The sequence below is a fragment of the Cebidichthys violaceus genome, unplaced genomic scaffold (genome assembly GCF_023349555.1).
Source record: "Cebidichthys violaceus isolate CVI_PGR_0920_01 unplaced genomic scaffold, fCebVio1.0.p SCAF_3, whole genome shotgun sequence".
Classification (NCBI taxonomy): domain Eukaryota; kingdom Metazoa; phylum Chordata; class Actinopteri; order Perciformes; family Stichaeidae; genus Cebidichthys; species Cebidichthys violaceus.
In genome coordinates, this window is record NW_027176483.1 from 15,756,191 (window position 1) to 15,774,283 (window position 18,093).

The 18,093-nt window shown below is 42.1% G+C and overlaps 3 protein-coding genes and 1 long non-coding RNA gene across 4 annotated transcripts; 2 read left to right on the forward strand and 2 right to left on the reverse strand.

The window, feature by feature from the left end:
• Positions 1-231: 231 nt before the first annotated feature.
• LOC137881526 (cytochrome b-c1 complex subunit Rieske, mitochondrial-like) lies at positions 232-2,141 on the forward strand. The gene is made up of 2 exons (XM_068723507.1): positions 232-450; positions 1,419-2,141. The coding sequence occupies exons 1-2, from the start codon at positions 339-341 to the stop codon at positions 2,027-2,029; spliced, it is 723 nt and encodes a 240-aa protein (XP_068579608.1). The 5' UTR covers positions 232-338; the 3' UTR covers positions 2,030-2,141.
• A 516-nt stretch (positions 2,142-2,657) lies between these two features.
• Positions 2,658-4,826, reverse strand: LOC137881527 (uncharacterized). The gene is made up of 2 exons (XR_011103868.1): positions 4,028-4,826; positions 2,658-3,647 (listed from the first exon to the last, which is right to left on the reverse strand). It is a non-coding gene; the product is annotated as an uncharacterized lncRNA (long non-coding RNA).
• A 1,117-nt stretch (positions 4,827-5,943) lies between these two features.
• On the reverse strand, positions 5,944-7,853 carry zgc:112052 (protein C19orf12 homolog). Its single transcript, XM_068723212.1, has 3 exons — positions 7,751-7,853; positions 7,210-7,370; positions 5,944-7,078 (listed from the first exon to the last, which is right to left on the reverse strand). Exons 2-3 carry the CDS (start codon positions 7,367-7,369, stop codon positions 6,813-6,815), a joined length of 426 nt encoding a protein of 141 aa, XP_068579313.1. The 5' UTR covers position 7,370; positions 7,751-7,853; the 3' UTR covers positions 5,944-6,812.
• A 1,849-nt stretch (positions 7,854-9,702) lies between these two features.
• uri1 (URI1 prefoldin like chaperone) lies at positions 9,703-17,553 on the forward strand. Its single transcript, XM_068723431.1, has 11 exons — positions 9,703-10,075; positions 10,971-11,005; positions 13,268-13,346; positions 13,565-13,700; positions 14,827-14,918; positions 15,009-15,072; positions 15,210-15,402; positions 15,505-15,745; positions 15,875-16,026; positions 16,138-16,378; positions 16,754-17,553. The coding sequence occupies exons 1-11, from the start codon at positions 10,004-10,006 to the stop codon at positions 16,940-16,942; spliced, it is 1,494 nt and encodes a 497-aa protein (XP_068579532.1). The 5' UTR covers positions 9,703-10,003; the 3' UTR covers positions 16,943-17,553.
• Positions 17,554-18,093: the final 540 nt, after the last annotated feature.

Genomic DNA, 18,093 nt, shown 5'->3' on the forward strand with positions numbered 1-18,093 from the left:
TACAGCTGCCTTAGAAAACTGCCTGTACCGAAATAGCCGTTATTTTTAAATGATTGTATGATTTCAACCATGTTAGACAAAAATACTGCCATATATCAACACTGAATACATAACGTGTAATTATGGCATCAATTAATACATGTAAAATAATATAATTACTCGATATACAAGATAAAAACGAAAGGGACACTTCGATCAGATCATATGTAACGCGGAACGTTGAGAGGGCGGAGGGAGTTTCTAGTAAAGCACATCAGAGAGGTGCACGTCAGATTTTTACTCGCAAGGTCGTGTAGTGTCCGCAGCTTCGGCGTGGAAGTCCCTTATTCTGGGCAAAGATGATGTCCTTGTCTGCTCGTGCCGGGGCTCTTTCCCCGTACTTGCAGGCGACAAAACAGACAGTTAAAAGCCTGCGGTCCTCTGCTGCCAAGGACTTGGTGTCTTCTGCTGGTAAGGCCGACTAGTGGCTATAACGTGTGATGTAACGGGCGGAGTTTGCGGTGGTACTGATTTGACGATGCAACTTAATACTTCATACTGATTAATTAACATGTTCATTTTAACAGCGTGTACATTTGATGCATCTTTATTGTATTGCCGTTAATGTGTCCAAACTAACGCTAGTACTAATAACTTGCTCCGACCAGCTGTGAATAGCTGTGTTGTAACTGACATATATGTAACCTGATAGAAGGTCAACTATGGTTAAAAAGTCTTACGTATATAAATATAGACTAAGGGGATTTAAACAGCTAAGTACGTATTTATGTTTAGCTTTCACACGCCAATACAAGTGAAAGGTCTTATTGTGTTACATAATACGCGTATTACTGGTTATTGTGCAGAAGAAATAATCTACAGATAGTTGTTATGATTCTTCAGTTCGGGTTTTATTGCCTCCAATTTAACAATTTTTCTATTAGTCGGTTACGTGATCGACAGAAAACAACATATATTCAGCTGGTTCCAGCTCATCAACCTGAATATCTCGAGCTTGGACTGAAATAAACAATTAGTATCAGCTGTACTGACAGTATCATGATTTGTAGCTCTAGAACTGATCAGATCTGATGTGTTGTATTGTATGTGGGGGAAGCAATCACGATTGATGAGACAATTGAAAAAAAAAGGTTACTCTGGTTTCAGTCATCTATAACGACTAATGCTTAGGGATACAATTAATCAGTATCAATTTAATCCAAAATGTTTCTTTTATAAATGTCTTTATCATTCAATTCCTGATCAATTCATCTAGTCTTTATTATATCTACTATTAATTGAGCCTTAAATAGGAGGACACAGTGTGACAGAGAATAATTACTTTAAATGTTTTTTCTTTGTAAGATACCAAATATTTTACAATTTGCCCATTTACTGCTCGTGCCTTTTAAAAACTACATCTTGTGTTTCTTCTCCAGCTCCTGGGGGGATCCGCCTTGCCCACACAGATATCAAGATTCCCGACTTTACAGACTACCGTCGCCCCGAGGTTACGGACCCCAACAAGTCCTCGCAGGAGAGCAGTGAGGCCAGGAGGACCTTCTCTTACCTCGTCACCGGAGCAACCACTGTGGTTGGTGTGTATGCCGCCAAGACAGTGGTCACCCAGTTTGTCTCCTCAATGAGCGCATCAGCAGATGTCCTGGCCTTATCCAAGATTGAGATCAAGCTCGCTGACATCCCTGAAGGCAAAAACATGACCTTCAAGTGGAGAGGAAAGCCCCTGTTTGTCCGTCACCGCACAGAGAAGGAAATCGCAGCAGAGGAGGGTGTGAATCTGGCGGAGCTTCGTGACCCCCAGCATGACAAGGATAGAGTGATTAACCCCCGCTGGGTCATCGTCCTCGGTGTGTGCACCCATCTGGGTTGTGTGCCCATCGCCAACGCCGGAGACTTCGGAGGCTACTACTGTCCGTGCCATGGCTCCCACTACGATGCTTCAGGAAGGATAAGAAAGGGACCCGCTCCTCTAAACCTGGAGGTTCCCTTCTACGAGTTCCCTGAGGAGGACGTAGTCATAGTGGGATAAATACTGGAGCTCTGTCTCAGTTCCTCCCTGTAATATGTATTTTTTAGATGCCTCCGTGTGAGAGTGACATAAAATGTGTGCATTTACTATTAAAGACATATTTCCATCTCTATGATTGAGCTATTGTCTTTTCCCTCCTAAAAAAGTGAGTTGTTTTTCTTTGATTGTTCTGCATCATTAGCTTGTCTTTTGATTCACTGAAATTTTATTTATTGTTTTTGTCTCTTTCCCTTTGCTGCCGCATCAATCCCGATATATTGTGTTGGAGCTGTGTGATAAAGTCAAAGGTGGGGCCTGTTTAATGGTTACCTAAAGTTGAGCTGTCAAAAGTGCTCATACACATGAACAAGAGGCCTGTGGAGCACAATGATTAGGATACAATGATGGTATGATCAAGAAAAGCCACCGGCAATCTAAAAAAGTATCAACAAGTCGTAAACAGATTGAGGAATGTGTCGGCCTGGTGAACAACTAGACGGAATTATTGATCGAGATAAGGATGTTGTTGGTTTGTGTAGATAGTTTTCTGAGGACCCTTTTTTTCATTTTAATGGGTTTGTGTCGGACAAGATGACAATTGTATACCAGTAATGGGAGCAGCAAAGAGATAAAGAACTACTGAGTCACACTCCAGTCACAGATGGATTTAATCCTGACGAACCAAGTGTGCGATGTAAAACTGTATGAACCAGTGAAATACACAAACCTTTTGGTTTGTATTGATGAAAACATTTAAATACAATATACTGATACAGGTAAAATCATCGGCTCAAACTTATCAACAAAGCAATCATCAATATAATCATCAAAACAATTTAAAACTGTACAGTTGGCGCTCATTCTGTGCACAACTTTTTGTATTGAAATCAGTGTAGTTGAACCATGGTTAATCATGTCTAACTTCAGAGGTGACTTGTGCAGAAAGCTTTTATCACAAACGGAAACTTTACTGCAACCAGAACAGCTAAACAGGATTGTTTCTTGTGTGGGTTTTCATGTGTACCTTCAGATATGCATTGCGCACAAATCTATTACCGCAAACTGAGCAGCTGAAAGGTTTCTCTCCTGTGTGGGTTCTCATGTGTATCTTATGATGTCCACTATTGCCAAATGTTTTTTCACACTCAGAGCATCTAAAAAGTTTCGCACCAGCGCTACATCTTGAATCACTGACACGGACGTCATCGGGTTTCAAAGAGTTTAAACGTGACTGAGGTTCTCTGGTCTCCTTCCAATCACTACTGTCATCAGTGTCAGAAGAGTCCCCAGTCGTCTCATCAGTATCTGGTTCTGGATGTCTATCTGGATCCAAATTCCTTTCTGGTTCTGGTCCTCCACAGTCATTTCCATCATCTTCTGTTTCCATCGGTTTAGTTTGTCTTTGATGAAGCTGTGGGGACTGAGCTTCCTCTTCTTCACTCCTGACAGGAGTGAAAGAGAACTTGACATCAGCCTCCTCCAGACCCTGACGCTGCTTTCCCTCCTGACTGGTGCAGAGTTCCTCCTGTTCTTCAATGTGTGGGGGCTCTGGGTTCTCCTGGTCCAGGCTGGAGCTCCTACTGCCACTCCTGCTGCTCAGGGGGAACCTCTTCTTTAACCACCAACAGCTGCTGGACGTCTGCAGGAAAATAGTAAACACACACGGAGGCGTTACAAAGACATTGTAGTGATGAGCAAATAGTCTCCTGTGCATACACTTCCAGAGTATCAATGGAACCAGATAATACAGTAATGTAATCAACGTATGTGACCATGAACATATGAACCGTTTTAGAATTCAACAAGCTGCAGAATCCACGTGGTGTTATCAAAGAGAACAAACGTGTACTTCAAGTTGAAATATGTCCTGTCATCTAGAAGCTGACAGAACAAATCAGAAGAGGAAGAAAAATAAAAAGATTCATTGCAACAGAGTCGCACTCCAAACTATATTGAAAAGTTATCAGCCGGTGCAGGAACAGTCTTTGAGAACTGAGAGAAGAAATAAAGTGAACTCACGTGCTCTTTGTATCCGGACTTCCGGGTTGAAAACAGCGTCCAGTAGTTCCCGTCGTCGCTTGTTTTCCTCTTTTGAACGAGAAAGTTCCTCCTCGTACTCTGATGTTGTTCTTTTAAACATACCAAATATCTCTTCATCAGCCGCAGTTAGTCGCTGGTTGACTAAAGATCTCAGCATTTGGACTTTAGACATTTTCACTAAACCACAGCAGCTTCTCCTCCAGGCAAACTCAGTTTACTCTCTGACTAACTGACCGTTAACTCTGACTAGCGCTGTGTCGCTAACCTCCGTCCCCGTCGGTCTTCTCCTTCTCCTGCTGCTTCTGCTGCTGTTTCTGCTTCTCCTTCTGCTGCTCCTTCTCCTGCTGCTTCTCCTTCTCCTGCTGCTGTTCCTTCTCCTGCTGCTTCTCCTTCTCCTGCTGCTTCTCCTTCTACTGCTGCTTCTCCTTCTGCTGCTCCTTCTCCTGCTGCTTCTCCTTCTGCTGCTGCTTCTCCTTCTGCTGCTCCTTCTCCTTCTGCTGCTCCTTCTCCTGCTGCTTCTTCTTCTTCTTCTTCTGCTGCTGCTTCTCCTGCTCCTGCTGCTGCTGCTTCTCCTGCTCCTGCTCCTGCTGCTGTTGCTGCTGCTGCTTCTCCTGCTCCTGCTCCTGCTCCTGCTGCTGCTGCTTCTCCTGCTCCTGCTCCTGCTGCTGTTGCTGCTGCTGCTGCTTCTCCTGCTCCTGCTCCTGCTCCTGCTCCTGCTGCTGCTGCTTCTCCTGCTCCTGCTCCTGCTCCTGCTCCTGCTGCTGCTGCTGCTGCTGCTGCTGCTTCTTCTTCTTCTTCTTCTTCTTCTTCTTCTTCTTCTTCTTCTTCTTCTTTCAGTTTAATGGCGGACTTCAAACCAACGTCTAAGGTGCATATCGCCACCTACTTGACCGGAGTGTGTAGCATCATGACTTTATGACAGTTACCATTTAAACACAATAATAATGTTATTCATAAATAAAATAAAATAATTAAAAAAGAAACAAATTAAAATAAACTTCATATTCTGGATATTAAACCTGTTCAATTCAAAATAGTAAATAAAGCCCTTTTAACCTGAACTTGTTTGTCCCCTATCTCTAACAGTCCTTTGATACTCCCTTCCTGTATCTACCACTCTGCCCTTCAGTCTTTCTCTTTCCACCCTGAACTTCCTCCACTCTATCAGCACATGCTCAACCCTTTCTTTACAGTTGCATATCTGACATTTATCCCACTCTGTCTTTTTCATGACGTGTATAACGTGGCATTGAGTCCTGTATGTCCGAACCTTAATCTACAGAACGTAACATCTTCTTTTCTACTTTTACTTCCATCACTTCTCACTCTGACTGACGTCTGAATGTTGTTGTAATTTCTACCCTTATTGTCATTATTTCAGATTTCCTGCCAAGATGTAATAATTCCGTGCTGTATTACTGAATTTGCTTCTAACCTCCCAAAACAAATTTTCTAAAATATCATTTTTGTTTGATGCTCTTTTCTCAAGTTTATCTGCAACCTCATTTCCCTCTATTCCAACATGAGCCGGTACCCAACAGAAATGTGCATCTGTTCCTAAATGTTGTAAGTTCAGTAATAACATATAAACTTCAGTTAACAGATCCTCTCGTACTGTGTGACCGGATTGTATACTTTGTATTGCAGCTGCAGAATCTGAACATATAACTACTTTCATTGGTTTAACCTCCTCCACCCACTGAAGACTGATGATTACTGCTGTCAGATGGGCTGTAGTACACTGAACATCCGGTTTTGCTGCAACTTGGTGGGTAACCAAATAAAAGCCCATAAACTAATAAAATAGTATACCATTACTCCTATCTTCAGTTACCTTCCATCTTGTCCATATATAACAGCTGTGGGTAGGTCATGGAACGAGACGACTCAAGTGATTGTTTTCCAACATTTATTTATTGAAGAGAAAATATCACCACTGAATTGCCTTCTGATTGTTTTCTGCCCCTCTGCTCCCTCTGCAATGCAAAACGGCAATGTGTGATTTAATTCCTTTTCTTCAAATACACACTGACCAATCAGAGCTCGGTACGTGGACCGTTAATGAATATTACATAATCACACAGTTTAAACTGACAAATCCAAAAAAAGACAGCTGGCAATACATCTCAGACTGTGTGAATTTGTAAATGAACACATTTATGACATCACTGCTTCATTTAGAGCACGATAGATCTGACTATAAGTACATGTGTGTATTATGGTCAATTAATGTGTTGCAGATGTGTTCTTATGGTGTGTATGACAATATTATAGCCTCATTCTTTCAGCTGTAGCCTTAGCGGTGTATATATTCTCTCATCACACATTCACTGACGTGTGTCGGCTTCTTGAGCCGTGTTACAGTCTTCCTTCCATAACTTTAAGTTCCATAACTTTAAGTTATGGAAGGAAACTTTCTTACTGCTTAGAATTATTTATATTTTTATTTTCACATTGCTGGGGTAAGTAAGAGGTTTGTATAAAACTGCTATCACAAACAGAACCACTATGTCTCTTATATGATTAACAGTGTCATTGATGAATAAATAATTCCTTCATCTGATGAGTGTACTTCCCATAATAAATTAATCCAGGTATACAGCTGTTTTCACAATAACCGTATAACCTGTAATTGCGTCTGTGCAGATTTACAATATGTGATTTCACATTTGCTAAAGAGTCTCTCCAGCGTCATAAAAACAGTTCATTCTTCTCAAAAGACTCCATCCTTCTGAGTCAGGGTATCCCAGTTCTTCCACAGACACTAATCCACGTAGTGCACCTGCGCCTGGAGCTCCTTGGAGATGTACCCGAGAAGGGTCGCCGTCAGCTGCTGCTTCAGGGTGGCGTTGCCCATCACTAGAGCAGTTAGCTGAGCCAAATCTGTCCACTGAATGTCTCCCAGCACGGCCAGAAGACTATCATAAAGATGCTGCTGCTGCTGAGGACTGAGCTCCATTATGATCTGAGGCAGCGGTTTGAACTGTCCACTGGTCAGCCAGCAGCCCAGAAGGCCTCCGACAGCGCCGCCTACAGGGGAAGAGGGTGTCAAACTTGTGAAGTTGTGATTGCGCACACACACACACACACACACACACACACACACACACACACACACACACACACGAGTGGGAGAAACTGTTGCATTTTGTGCCACTTACCGACTGCGATACCAAGAGGTCCCCCGACTAACCCTCCAGCAAAGGCCAGACCGCCCGCTGCTGCTGCTCCCTTCCCTGAGCCTTTCACCGTGGTCTGGATTTGCTGATTGGCAGATAACTCACAACACAGCTTCATGACATCATCAAGTCGATGACACATACTGTGGATCAGATTTATACATTTTAGGAGACATGACAGAATTTATAACTGAAAGACACTCAGCAATCAATAAGCATAGAATAAGAAAGCAGGCAAATACTGTCAGTTTGTTAAAATACAATATTAACTCAGCTATTCACAAATCAACAATATACTATAATATACACATCAGACACTGACACACACATTGTCCTGCATATATTGAATATTGTGGCAAACAGTCATTTTCTAATGCAATCATCTATAGATAGCAGTGTGATAGCTCTGATTGCATCAGAAAGCATCATAAGCCAAAGGTTGACATCTGTATCCCCAGTCAACAAAATAAAAGCCCTCCGGCAAAGCGCATCGTAGTAACCGCAGTAAACAGCACTGACGTACCTTGCTGCGTCATGAAATCCTCATCGGTATTTGTAAGACTTATTTTAGAATGATATTATAATATCAACTCTGCTCACCGGTTCCTCCTGATTTCTGATCTTGCGTGACTGTGCACGCAATGCCTGATGGGAAAAACTAAAATGCTGCGTTCAGGGACATTCAATTAATCCCGGACTTCCTGCGTTTTGGTCCGAAAATAACCCATAGGTGCTGTCAATCAACCAACAAACGTTTTAACTTTATTAGATCATGTGACAGTGAGTCACTGAACATGCTCATCACATTATAACAAACATTATACTGATGATATACGCGGATGAACCTACCCTATTTAGCCTACCTGGCTATACTGAAGGTGTTTGTTTCCATGGGGTAAATTAACCATTAATAATATCAAAGGATATATGTGTTAATTCAAAGTTTGATAATTTATGAGGCTTATTAGAGGTGTAATATTTGCCTCGTTTAGATTAGAGAAACCTTCAATTGATAATGAGTATTCACTTGTCAAATTTCTCGGATTAATGTGTAATATGTGGGGAAAATCAGGTACCTCTTAAATTCTTCTTGATTTGTTAAGCAAGGGCTTTTTTAAATTCACTCATTGATGAATATCTTGCTCCTAAACCCAATACAAGAGGTACATTATGGATTATCGGACTTGTTTAAGGGCTCATATTAACTGCATTATTTGTTTTATCAATTGTAACTGGTATAAGTGATATTTTCGACAGCAATTAAAGGCAACAAAAACAGCCAATGAGCGTCCAACAAGAAGGGGGCTGGAACCACGGCTGGATTATAATAATTAAACCAAACTTGTTTACCACAACTGACCTGTCTGAGCTAGTTAATATGTACAGATAGTTATGTGGACTGTTATGTGGACTATTTTGTGGATATGTGTGTGTCTTAATATGACCTGTAACTACGATGTCTGTGTAGCTACAGACAGAGTCACCTTGCCAAATGACGAGGAAACCCACGGCTACTTTTCTAAAGATAACTCTCTGGCAGTGGTCGTGCTTGCTGTCACCGTGGTACTGGTACTGTGGGTCGGTCCGTGCAGCAGGGTTTCAGCTCGCTACACTATGTTGACTGTTTACATTTGTGCAACCATCCACATTTACCCAGAGTACACCGGGAGACACAGAGGAGCAGCTGCGTCAAGATATCTTCATACAGCTGAGAACCGGAAATGTTTACGTTTTGTCTTCAAAATAAAAGTATAAAACGGGACTGAAGAAGGAGAGGACATGTTGAGACGCTTGTTCTTTACTGCGTCTCTTCTTTTAATATTTTCATTTTATGCTACTTTATACTTATACTACATTACATTTCAGATGGAAATGTACTTTTTACACCACTGCGTTTATTTGACAACTGGTTTGCAGCGCTGCGTAATAACAATTTGCCCACAAAAATGTGATCATCTTATAAAACATATTGTATTGTTATGGATTACGCTACCCGAGTATAATAATTACGTTAGATCAACTCCACCTTGACAAACTACACAATTTAAATACTGCTTACAATGTAAATGAGTCATAAATAAGGATGGAATGCAACAATATGTACAATACAATGCAAATACAGCGATAACTTAACACTGACCATTCTGTATGGTGAGTATTGGACTTTTGTGATACATTTTGCTGACAAAATTTGCATACTTTTACTCAAGTCCTGGGGCTCAGCCACCCATTTAGGTCTCGGGGTCCCCATGCTTTCACTTGACTAAAATGTTGAATTTAGAAGTTATACTTGTATTGAAGTAATGTTACAGTGTGGTATTTTGTCTTATTTCACCAATTAAATTACAGGTTTGTCTCTGTTTATCCGGGAGTTTTCTGTACATCCCTGTGTGTATTTTTTATTTTATTATACTGAAAAAGGATCTTTTATTCTGAATGTTGTAACCGGAAGTGTCGTTAATATTACTTGTGTCTTGACGGGCTGACCGAGGTACATGTCGCAGCGAGTGACGAGGAATATTTGCTCATCTTTGGATATCGAAACCGTGGATATTTTTGGAAATCATGCAAAAATCTTGAAATGAGAGTGTGAAATGGTATCACTTCCGAAAGTGCGGATAACTACCACTGCCCCATTGATGAATACGAGCAGAACGGGTCTCCGGAAGCGCTGCGGCTGCATTCATAAACACTTCTTTAGGACTCACAGCAGCCCCTGAGCTTTGTTTTGGGGTCACTAAACACAACATATTCTTGTTGTGCACGTGGGTTCACCATGGCTGAAAAGGGTAAAATGAATGTAGAGCATCTCGACGGAGTTGTCAGGCTCCGAGAGGAACACCAGAAGGTAAATTCACCAGTTGACACGAAACATTGTGCAGCTTTTACAGACGTCTAACGTTAGCCACAGATCGCTGCTGGCCACGCGGTGTGCACCAACACGGCTCTCTGAACCCCGAGTGGATCTACCAAAAGTGCCCTTTCACGTTAAATATAGACATTTGTGCACTAATTGCACGAACCTATGTGTCACAGTAGTAAGTTGTGAGTTTATTGTTTTGGTTGTCCCGTGTTTCTAGAAGCTTCCTCCTCTCTTCCAACCACTCACATGTTCAAGTTCTTGTTACGCAAATGTTGCCAGGAGGGAGGCGTGTTCACTGTCGTCTCTTTGCACTTCTGAGCTAGTTTCACTTCAGGCTTGTCGGACGAAAACAAAATGTTTTTATGAACTGTCGACCAGCTAACTTTTCTCTAACGGTTTATTAAATAAACTTTACATGTCAACAGATAGCCTACTCAGCCAGGAAGTCCCAGTATGTATCCCCATATATCACCGCAGTGAAGGGGTGTTGATGCAGATGTTCTGACCATTTGAATGTAGTTTTGACAGCTGTGTGTGTGTGTGTGTGTGTGTGTGTGTGTGTGTGTGTGTGTGTGTGTGTGTGTGTGTGTGTGTGTGTGTGTGTGTGTCTTCCCTCTCCTGCTTCCTTCATCTGGTTTGTTTGTTTTGTCCCTTTCCCTGTGTTTGATGATTCTTCAGCTTGTACGTTCAGAAGTTGTGTTGTTTGCATTACCAGTGAAAATACTGATCCGACATGTTTAGGAATTGGGAATCTGCTTGTGGTAATAATCACAGAACTTTGCCATTTTTACCATAACTCCTTCAGGCTTTTAAAACCTTGACACAGGACTGTAAGTTGCATAGATGTGATTGGTGTTGACATTATCTGTCCTGAAAACAGGTGGTGAAAGACTGTGAAAGTCGGATTCTGCACTGGTAAGCATTGAGAAAGTCCCATGTACTATTTCAACAGTTGCATAATGAGCATTCTTTTAATTTGCGATTTTTAATACACTAAAAAAAATCTCAATATCACACCAAGTAGTAAAAAGCAGCTGGTCAAAGTACAGGTTCTGATATGATCGCTTTGTGTTTGGTGATATAGAATATATGGGTTAAGTCCTATTCTGCACTCTGAAAATATTGTTTAAAAAAAAAAGGTCAAAGCTAAATTAGTATGGCTCTGCACTTGATTGTCTCTGAGTGATCCAAATCTATGAATACAACCAATTTGAAAATTAAATGAATGTATATTTCACCCCAAAAATTGAGCTTCTGTTATCCTCCACCAATTTCCTTCTGTGGAGTTTGTTTAGTGGAGACACGGTTGGTATCGCTCCACGTTAGAACCACATAATTTATCATCTAATAATAGCCACGAGTTTGGCTTTTTTCAATTAATCAAGCATGATTCTGTGCAATATTGATGCTTTGCGTTTGGAGTGCCGGCTCCTGTCAAAATCAACAAATTAGATCTAGCGTGACCAATCAGCGGCGTTTGTTTCAAGTGAACCGTGATTAGCCAGTTGGTTCCTCATTCCCAAACACACATTTGCAGCATAGCAAGAAGGAGTGTTTTCAAAGACACCCACACAGTTATTCTGTCTGATTGTTCAATGAACTGCCCGATGGGCCAGAGACAGTTTTCCACCTTCGTAGACAATTACAAGTTCTATTATCCAGTTTAATTCACTCCATTGGACCTCTACTGAGGTTGAAAATCACCGGACGTACTTAAAACATTACCAATGGCTCTGTTATATGTGTCCTGGTTAACCATGACAGTGAGCCAACATGCACTATACCAGCATCCTGAAACTAATGCAGCTCAATTCAGCAGTCGCCAACTCATATATTTTCACCTGCGCGTTTGCTGCTGTGACATGTAAAAAAAAAAAGTCTTCATTGAAATCGGGTCATTTGAATGATAAAGGTGGTCACTTTCCTACCCGAACAGATGCAACACAGGAGAGTGAAGGAGATGTCAACAATGCACTACACACACACACACACACACACACACACACACACACACACACACACACACACACACACACACACACACACACACACACACACAGCCATGAGAAGAGAGCTAATCAGGTACAGGAAGTGGAAACACCTGTGTGAGTGGACCACAACTATGTAGGGGCTTTACTATTGTGGAACTTCATCCCACTAAATTAATTTGTATTGATTGCAAAGAGTGTGTTACCATCAGTAGTCTTTCAGTCACAGATACAGTTAGTAGTAGTAAAGCAGCAGTTAGGTTTAAGATTAGCTCTGATTTCATGTGAAGGATAAAAAGGTTTGTAGAAACGTCCATTTAAGGACAATAAAACACTGAGCAGCCCTACTGTCAGTCTTCCCAACCACGGGACCCCCACACAGGTGTTACTTATTTGGCTGATTAGAGCTCTTCTCAGGACTGCGCGGCAGCGTGCAGACTGGGCTTGACGTCTCTCTGACTCTCCTGTGGTGTTTTGTTGGACCTGCTACGAACGGACAAAGTCCAGCGTTCACCCCCCTCGTCTCTGAGCTCTGCACATGCTCAATGCACCTGCAGGCAGTAGTTACAGGTGGAGCACACTCGGTCAAACCCAGCAGTAGAAACAAGTAGAACAGTACATTTTTCGTGGTGAAAATGTGGGACGTTCTTACCCTTTGTTGTATGTTTATGTCAAATATATAACCACTTTATGACAAAATTCTTATTAAAACACCGTATCAAATACAAACTCTATATGTGTTCTCTTGTACTTGCACTGGAGAAAGTAGGCAATCTCAAACGTTTAGAGTAAGTCATATTTCTGTGGTCTTCATCTGCATGGAAGATCATAGGATCATGTTAGCTGCTTTTTGTCCATCTGTTGTCATGATTTTCTCTGAAGCTTTACATTGTCCAGTGGCAAATGAATACAAATGAATACCAGAGACATGTTGAGGCCTCTTGGGTTGAAGTCTCTCTTCTGCCCTGAAGGGGGAAACAGGCACTTCCTCATTGCTCCACAAGCCGTTTGCTTCCCATTGTTCTGTTTTAACATCCTCGAAAAACAAACCAAGCAAACCTATTTGGATAAGAATGGCTTCATAGGAGATCTGTGGCTTCAAATGGAAAAAAAAACAAACAAACATTAATTTGAATAGTTGTTAGTCTGTCATCATTATATATATATATATAAATACATACTTTTGCAGGAATAAGGTGTCAGGTGACTACGAGGCCCTGAATGACCGCCTTAAAACTCTTCCAGATCAGCTGTCTTATGACATTATGGTGAGTGCTGACGTTGTTAAAAATGCACAGGAAAACGCACATAATCACTCGACTGGTGCATTGTGGGGTGTAGTTTTAAGATGAATGCCTGCTGCGAGAGTCACTGAGCATTTATTTCTGTTCTCTCTCTCCTTCCTTCATGTCCACGTCCTGCCACCGGCGGTATTAACTGTTTCTCTTTGGTTGGGCTCTTTTCCCATCCCCTGTGCTGTGAACAGGTGCCCTTTGGCCCTTTGGCCTTCATGCCCGGGAAGCTGGTGCACACAAACGAGGTCACGGCGTTGCTCGGTGACAACTGGTTCGCCAAGTGCTCGGCCAAGCAGGCTCAGAAAATTGTGGACCACAGGATGAAATGTGAGTTGAAAAGAGTGCTTTCTGTCCTCCCTCAAGTGGACGGCATTGTTTACATGTCATGAAACCGCTCAACACTACTCTTCTTCATCCAGCAGAGGGTGTCGCTGCATCAAGATGTGTCTGAAGACTCACTTGAGCGACAAACTTACTTTCAGCCGAGCCGTTCCGTATCATAGGATTCATATCAGTAGAATTTGTGTCTCTTTTTAATGATATGTTTATTGAACTGTAATGCTGCTTCTGATCTGTTCTGACATCTTGCAGCATGCATTATTTATTAATGTACGCGGGGTACTTTATTTCACATTTGGTTAAAGGGCTGCAAGCTGCAAGGCACATCTGAAGCATTCATTGGCTGTGCTGCACTCGTATGTTGCATTGTCCAACGCCTCTGTTGTAGATCTTGTAATAGCAATACATGCGTTGTTTTCCTCTCCTGCGGTCAAATCTAGTCGTGTACACGCAACATTATTGTTTGATTGAGTGCACTACCCATTTATTCTAACATGGGTTATGCATGGCCATGTTTCCCCTCGCTGCTCGTTCTAGGTCTGAAAGTCTCATATCAAGTCAAATGGGCCCAAGTAACGATGTCTGATGTGAACATTATTAGAGTGTTTAGTGAAGCAGAAACATGCTGCCACAGCCCATCCGCAGCCCCCCCCCCTCCATCTCCTGACCCTGCCCACCCCGCTATTACAGAGCTAAGTGCTGTAATACAAACATAGCTGGCTGAAATGTGTCAGACAGCGGCTGAGTTGTCAGGCCTTCTGTGTTTGACCTTTCCTCACTTCCAGTTGATGCACTGACTGGAGGGGCTCCCAATCGCCATGGAAACAAGGGCCCTCCGCTGCTATTAGTAAAAGGGCTTAATTGTTGTCAAGATTTAATGATCCGGAGTAGTATTCAGGGCAGAAGATATTATGAACTGTTTGTGTCATCATTTTTCAATTTTTTTTCTTCCCCCCAACTTGTTTCGGATTTTAACTCTTTAGCAGCCCGTTGCCATTGTTCTATTAAATGTTTAATTTGGATCCATTAGCCTGCAGCCAGTTTACCGTTTTTGTCAGTCTGCTTCGACGCTCTGAATGCACATTTTGATGATAATGTACCTGTTTTTCTGCAGATGTGAAGAGTGAACTCAATGATCTGTCAAAGACGGTGAAAAACTTTGAAGCCAGAGTTGGGCTCGTGAAGGATTTGGAAACCATCTCATCCGTATGTTGCATTGCTACAAGTCGTCTCACAGAGGAAATATTGCATAAGACATAAATGGGAGCGAATGTACTGACTCTGCTTCTTCTTCAGAGTAAAGGGGACTATGTTGACATTAGAGAAGACACAGGAAACGGTGACATTGCTGTCACTAAAGGTATCTTTCTTCTGCCCTCATTTTACTTTACACATCTTGCATTATGAACAAGCAAAGAAAGCTTCTACACAAACTCAGATTGACATTTAGGCTAAAAAACGTTCCGTTTTTGTTTCCCGTCTTGCCTGCTTTAACAGGACAGCAAAGAATAGCTCACAAACCAAATTCTAAGCCCAAATTGGATGCCGTGTTGGATCTAAAAGAGGGTGAGGAGAATGAAGGAGAGGGCGGAGATGGAGGGAGCAGAAAAGGCACCTCGACTGAAGAGGAGTTGTGGGCTAGATTGGATGAACTCGAGAAACTGGAGGAGCAACAAGACGAGCGGGACAGGTAGATGAAGACACTTGGGCTGTTTTCCTTGTGGCTTTAATAATTGCACATTTTCTAACCTCGGGCAAAATGACAACGTCTCATGGAAATGTTTTTCTCCAGATTGTCTTATAATGCGGACATGAATGGTGAGGACACATCGTCGTTTTCTTCAGAAGAGGAGAAGGAGGGAGATGCTGCACCTCCGGTAAATGGGCTCAGTCTGAAGCCTAGCTGGACCTCCGCGCCTCACAGTAAAGCGCCACCGAGCTCAGACAGGAAAGCTGAAGAAGACGACGACGAGGAAGAGGAAGGCAGCTGTTTGCCTACCATCTTTTTCTCGCACACAATCGAACCCAAGAAGGTCAGAGGGATAAATAACTCATAACAATCAAATGTTCAAGATATTGTAACTTTTTTTCTTTTTAATTCTGCGGTTTAATTCTGTTTTGGTGACGTTCATTTCACCTTTTGTCTCCGTCTTTTGCTTCAGGTGAGGATAAACACAGGAAAAAACACCATGTTTAAGTTCAGTGAAAGGAAGGAGCAGAAGGAACACTCGAAGAGGAAAAAGAAAAACGGACACAATAACGGTCTCTCCCATCACGAACTTCACAAAATCACAACACCAGTGGACATTTACAGGTGAAAACAACACTAACTTTAAACATATCTAAAGAAGAAAAAAAATTCAAAGTTGTGTTTAATGAGGTTCCCCTCCTCTGATTGGTGAAACCGGTCTGCTGTCTACGTCAGGTTGTTTGTTGATGTGAAGAACGGGGAACCCGTCCCCAGAAAGTCCATCCTAAAGTCTCGCAGCCGAGAGAACAGCGTGTGCAGCGACACGAGCGAGAGCAGTGCGGCAGACTTCGAGGAGCGCCGGATGATCGGACGCAGCTTCAGCCACGATGACACCACGCACAGCGACACCAGTGACGGCATTACGGAGGAGGAGAGTCCCACGGCGGTCCCACTGCACCCTGACAGCCGCTTTGAGGCAAGCGACACACGGATGTCTTGTCAGTTTTAGCTCTCGCTGTCTATTTTTGTCTGAACTCTCAGTTAAGTTTCTTTGTATAGTCTTTAATCTCAGTTACACTGTGAAGGCAATATGCCTATATTATGAAACGGTTTGTGAAAATTGCACCTTTGAGCGTCAGATCCCTTAATGAGAACATAACAAAACTCCCACAGAAGCCTCTTTAAGTTAAAATGGGAGCTGCATCATTAAACGTTTGTCACAAGAGGCAATATGAACAAGAAAACCTCATCATGAAAACATTATAAACCCTTTAGTGACCTTAAACCTTCAAACATCAGTCATGTAATTCCACATTAACACTGGTTTCTGACCATGCCTTCTCTTCTCCAGGCCTTTTCAGGCACAGTAGTAGAAAAGGACCCGATGCCTTCAGCTGTCCCCCATCTGACCATCGCTCCGCCAGCTCTGCCGACCATACTGGAGAGGAAACAGGAGGAGGTGGCGCCTGACGTCGCCCCGCCCCAGCAAGCCCCGAAAAGGGTGTCGAAGTTTAAAGCTGCCAGGTTGCAGCAGATGTGACTGTTAACGAGCAAATATCTATATTTCACATTAAGTTCTTTTTTTATTTTATTTTTTTTTTTAAAAGCCTTTGTTTCTTTCCTAGATGTGATGAAATGCACAAACTCTCCTCTCCTTTCTTTCACGTGTCTCCATACAAGGTTTCATTCACGCCATTGACTGTTCAGTAAATGTAAGCCTTGTTGCCAGTGGTGACCTTGTGTGTAACACTGCTTTCTAACAAGCTCCAAACACTTTTAAATGCAGTCTCTTTTGCTTATCCACTCCTACAGTATAAATGGCACTTAACAATTTGTCCATTTCTCTGTGGGGCTTGTTTAAACCGATTGCTGTCTGTCGTATGTTTTAACCTGTCTTCTGCTTTTCTGTTGATCAAAGCTATTGCCAGTTTAGGTAAGACTCTGGGCTACACTTAAGACCAGTTATCTTGTTTTATTCCTTTTTTTCCAAGTATTGATCATTAAACAGAATCAGGTGCCCGCTAGCTCTCATTTGACCTTCTCTAGACCTGCCCAATGAATGTATGTATTCCTTTGTGACGAGCTTTATGTAAAGACAAAAAAAGAATATTGATGTAAACTAAAATAAAAAATAAAAATGTTGGGCTACAAGTCCTGTTCCTCCTTTCTTCTTTGAAAGAAAATATCTCGTTCTGTGTCTCTTTCATTTGTGCTCAGCTGATTCGGTGTCTGAGTATGAATTTGGAAAGACTATCTATTTCTAACGCTGCATAGTAATGGTGTGTAATAGTAACACATTTGTGCCCCTGATACCTAGTGGAATTTGTTTTGGTCTTTTATTGCAGACACTGACTGAGGTAATATGATCTCTTATGAATTACTGTTACTTCTTGTGAATTTCCTGTTGTGAATTCAAATTTGAAGATAAGTAAAGCACCATCCCCTCGCCATATTGCAGCCAAACTTTGTAAGCGAGCAATAACATTTAATCAAAGCTGTACAGCAAAATGCCTGTTCCAGTTAGCAAAAGTCTAGTCAAAGTGCAGCCTTAATGTGAGAGAGAGAGAGAGGATTTCTAAACCAACCGCTCTTAACAAGTCAAGTTTAACATTGGGCCAGAAACAAAATGTTACTGCTGAGGACCAGAAGAAAGTCTGATTTAGAGTCAGCAGTTCATGGTTTCACTCAGTG

Excerpts from the sequence above, each read along its gene's own strand:
- LOC137881526 (XM_068723507.1), top strand. The coding sequence starts at position 339 with ATGATGTCCTTGTCTGCTCGTGCCGGGGCTCTTTCCCCGTACTTGCAG. Across the intron at positions 451-1,418 it reads GGACTTGGTGTCTTCTGCTG|CTCCTGGGGGGATCCGCCTT; the intron begins GTAAGGCCGACT and ends TTTCTTCTCCAG.
- zgc:112052 (XM_068723212.1), bottom strand. The coding sequence starts at position 7,369 with ATGTGTCATCGACTTGATGATGTCATGAAGCTGTGTTGTGAGTTATCT. Across the intron at positions 7,079-7,209 it reads ACCTCTTGGTATCGCAGTCG|GCGGCGCTGTCGGAGGCCTT; the intron begins GTAAGTGGCACA and ends CTTCCCCTGTAG.
- uri1 (XM_068723431.1), top strand. The coding sequence starts at position 10,004 with ATGGCTGAAAAGGGTAAAATGAATGTAGAGCATCTCGACGGAGTTGTC. Across the intron at positions 13,347-13,564 it reads AGCTGTCTTATGACATTATG|GTGCCCTTTGGCCCTTTGGC; the intron begins GTGAGTGCTGAC and ends TGCTGTGAACAG. Across the intron at positions 15,073-15,209 it reads TGACATTGCTGTCACTAAAG|GACAGCAAAGAATAGCTCAC; the intron begins GTATCTTTCTTC and ends CTGCTTTAACAG.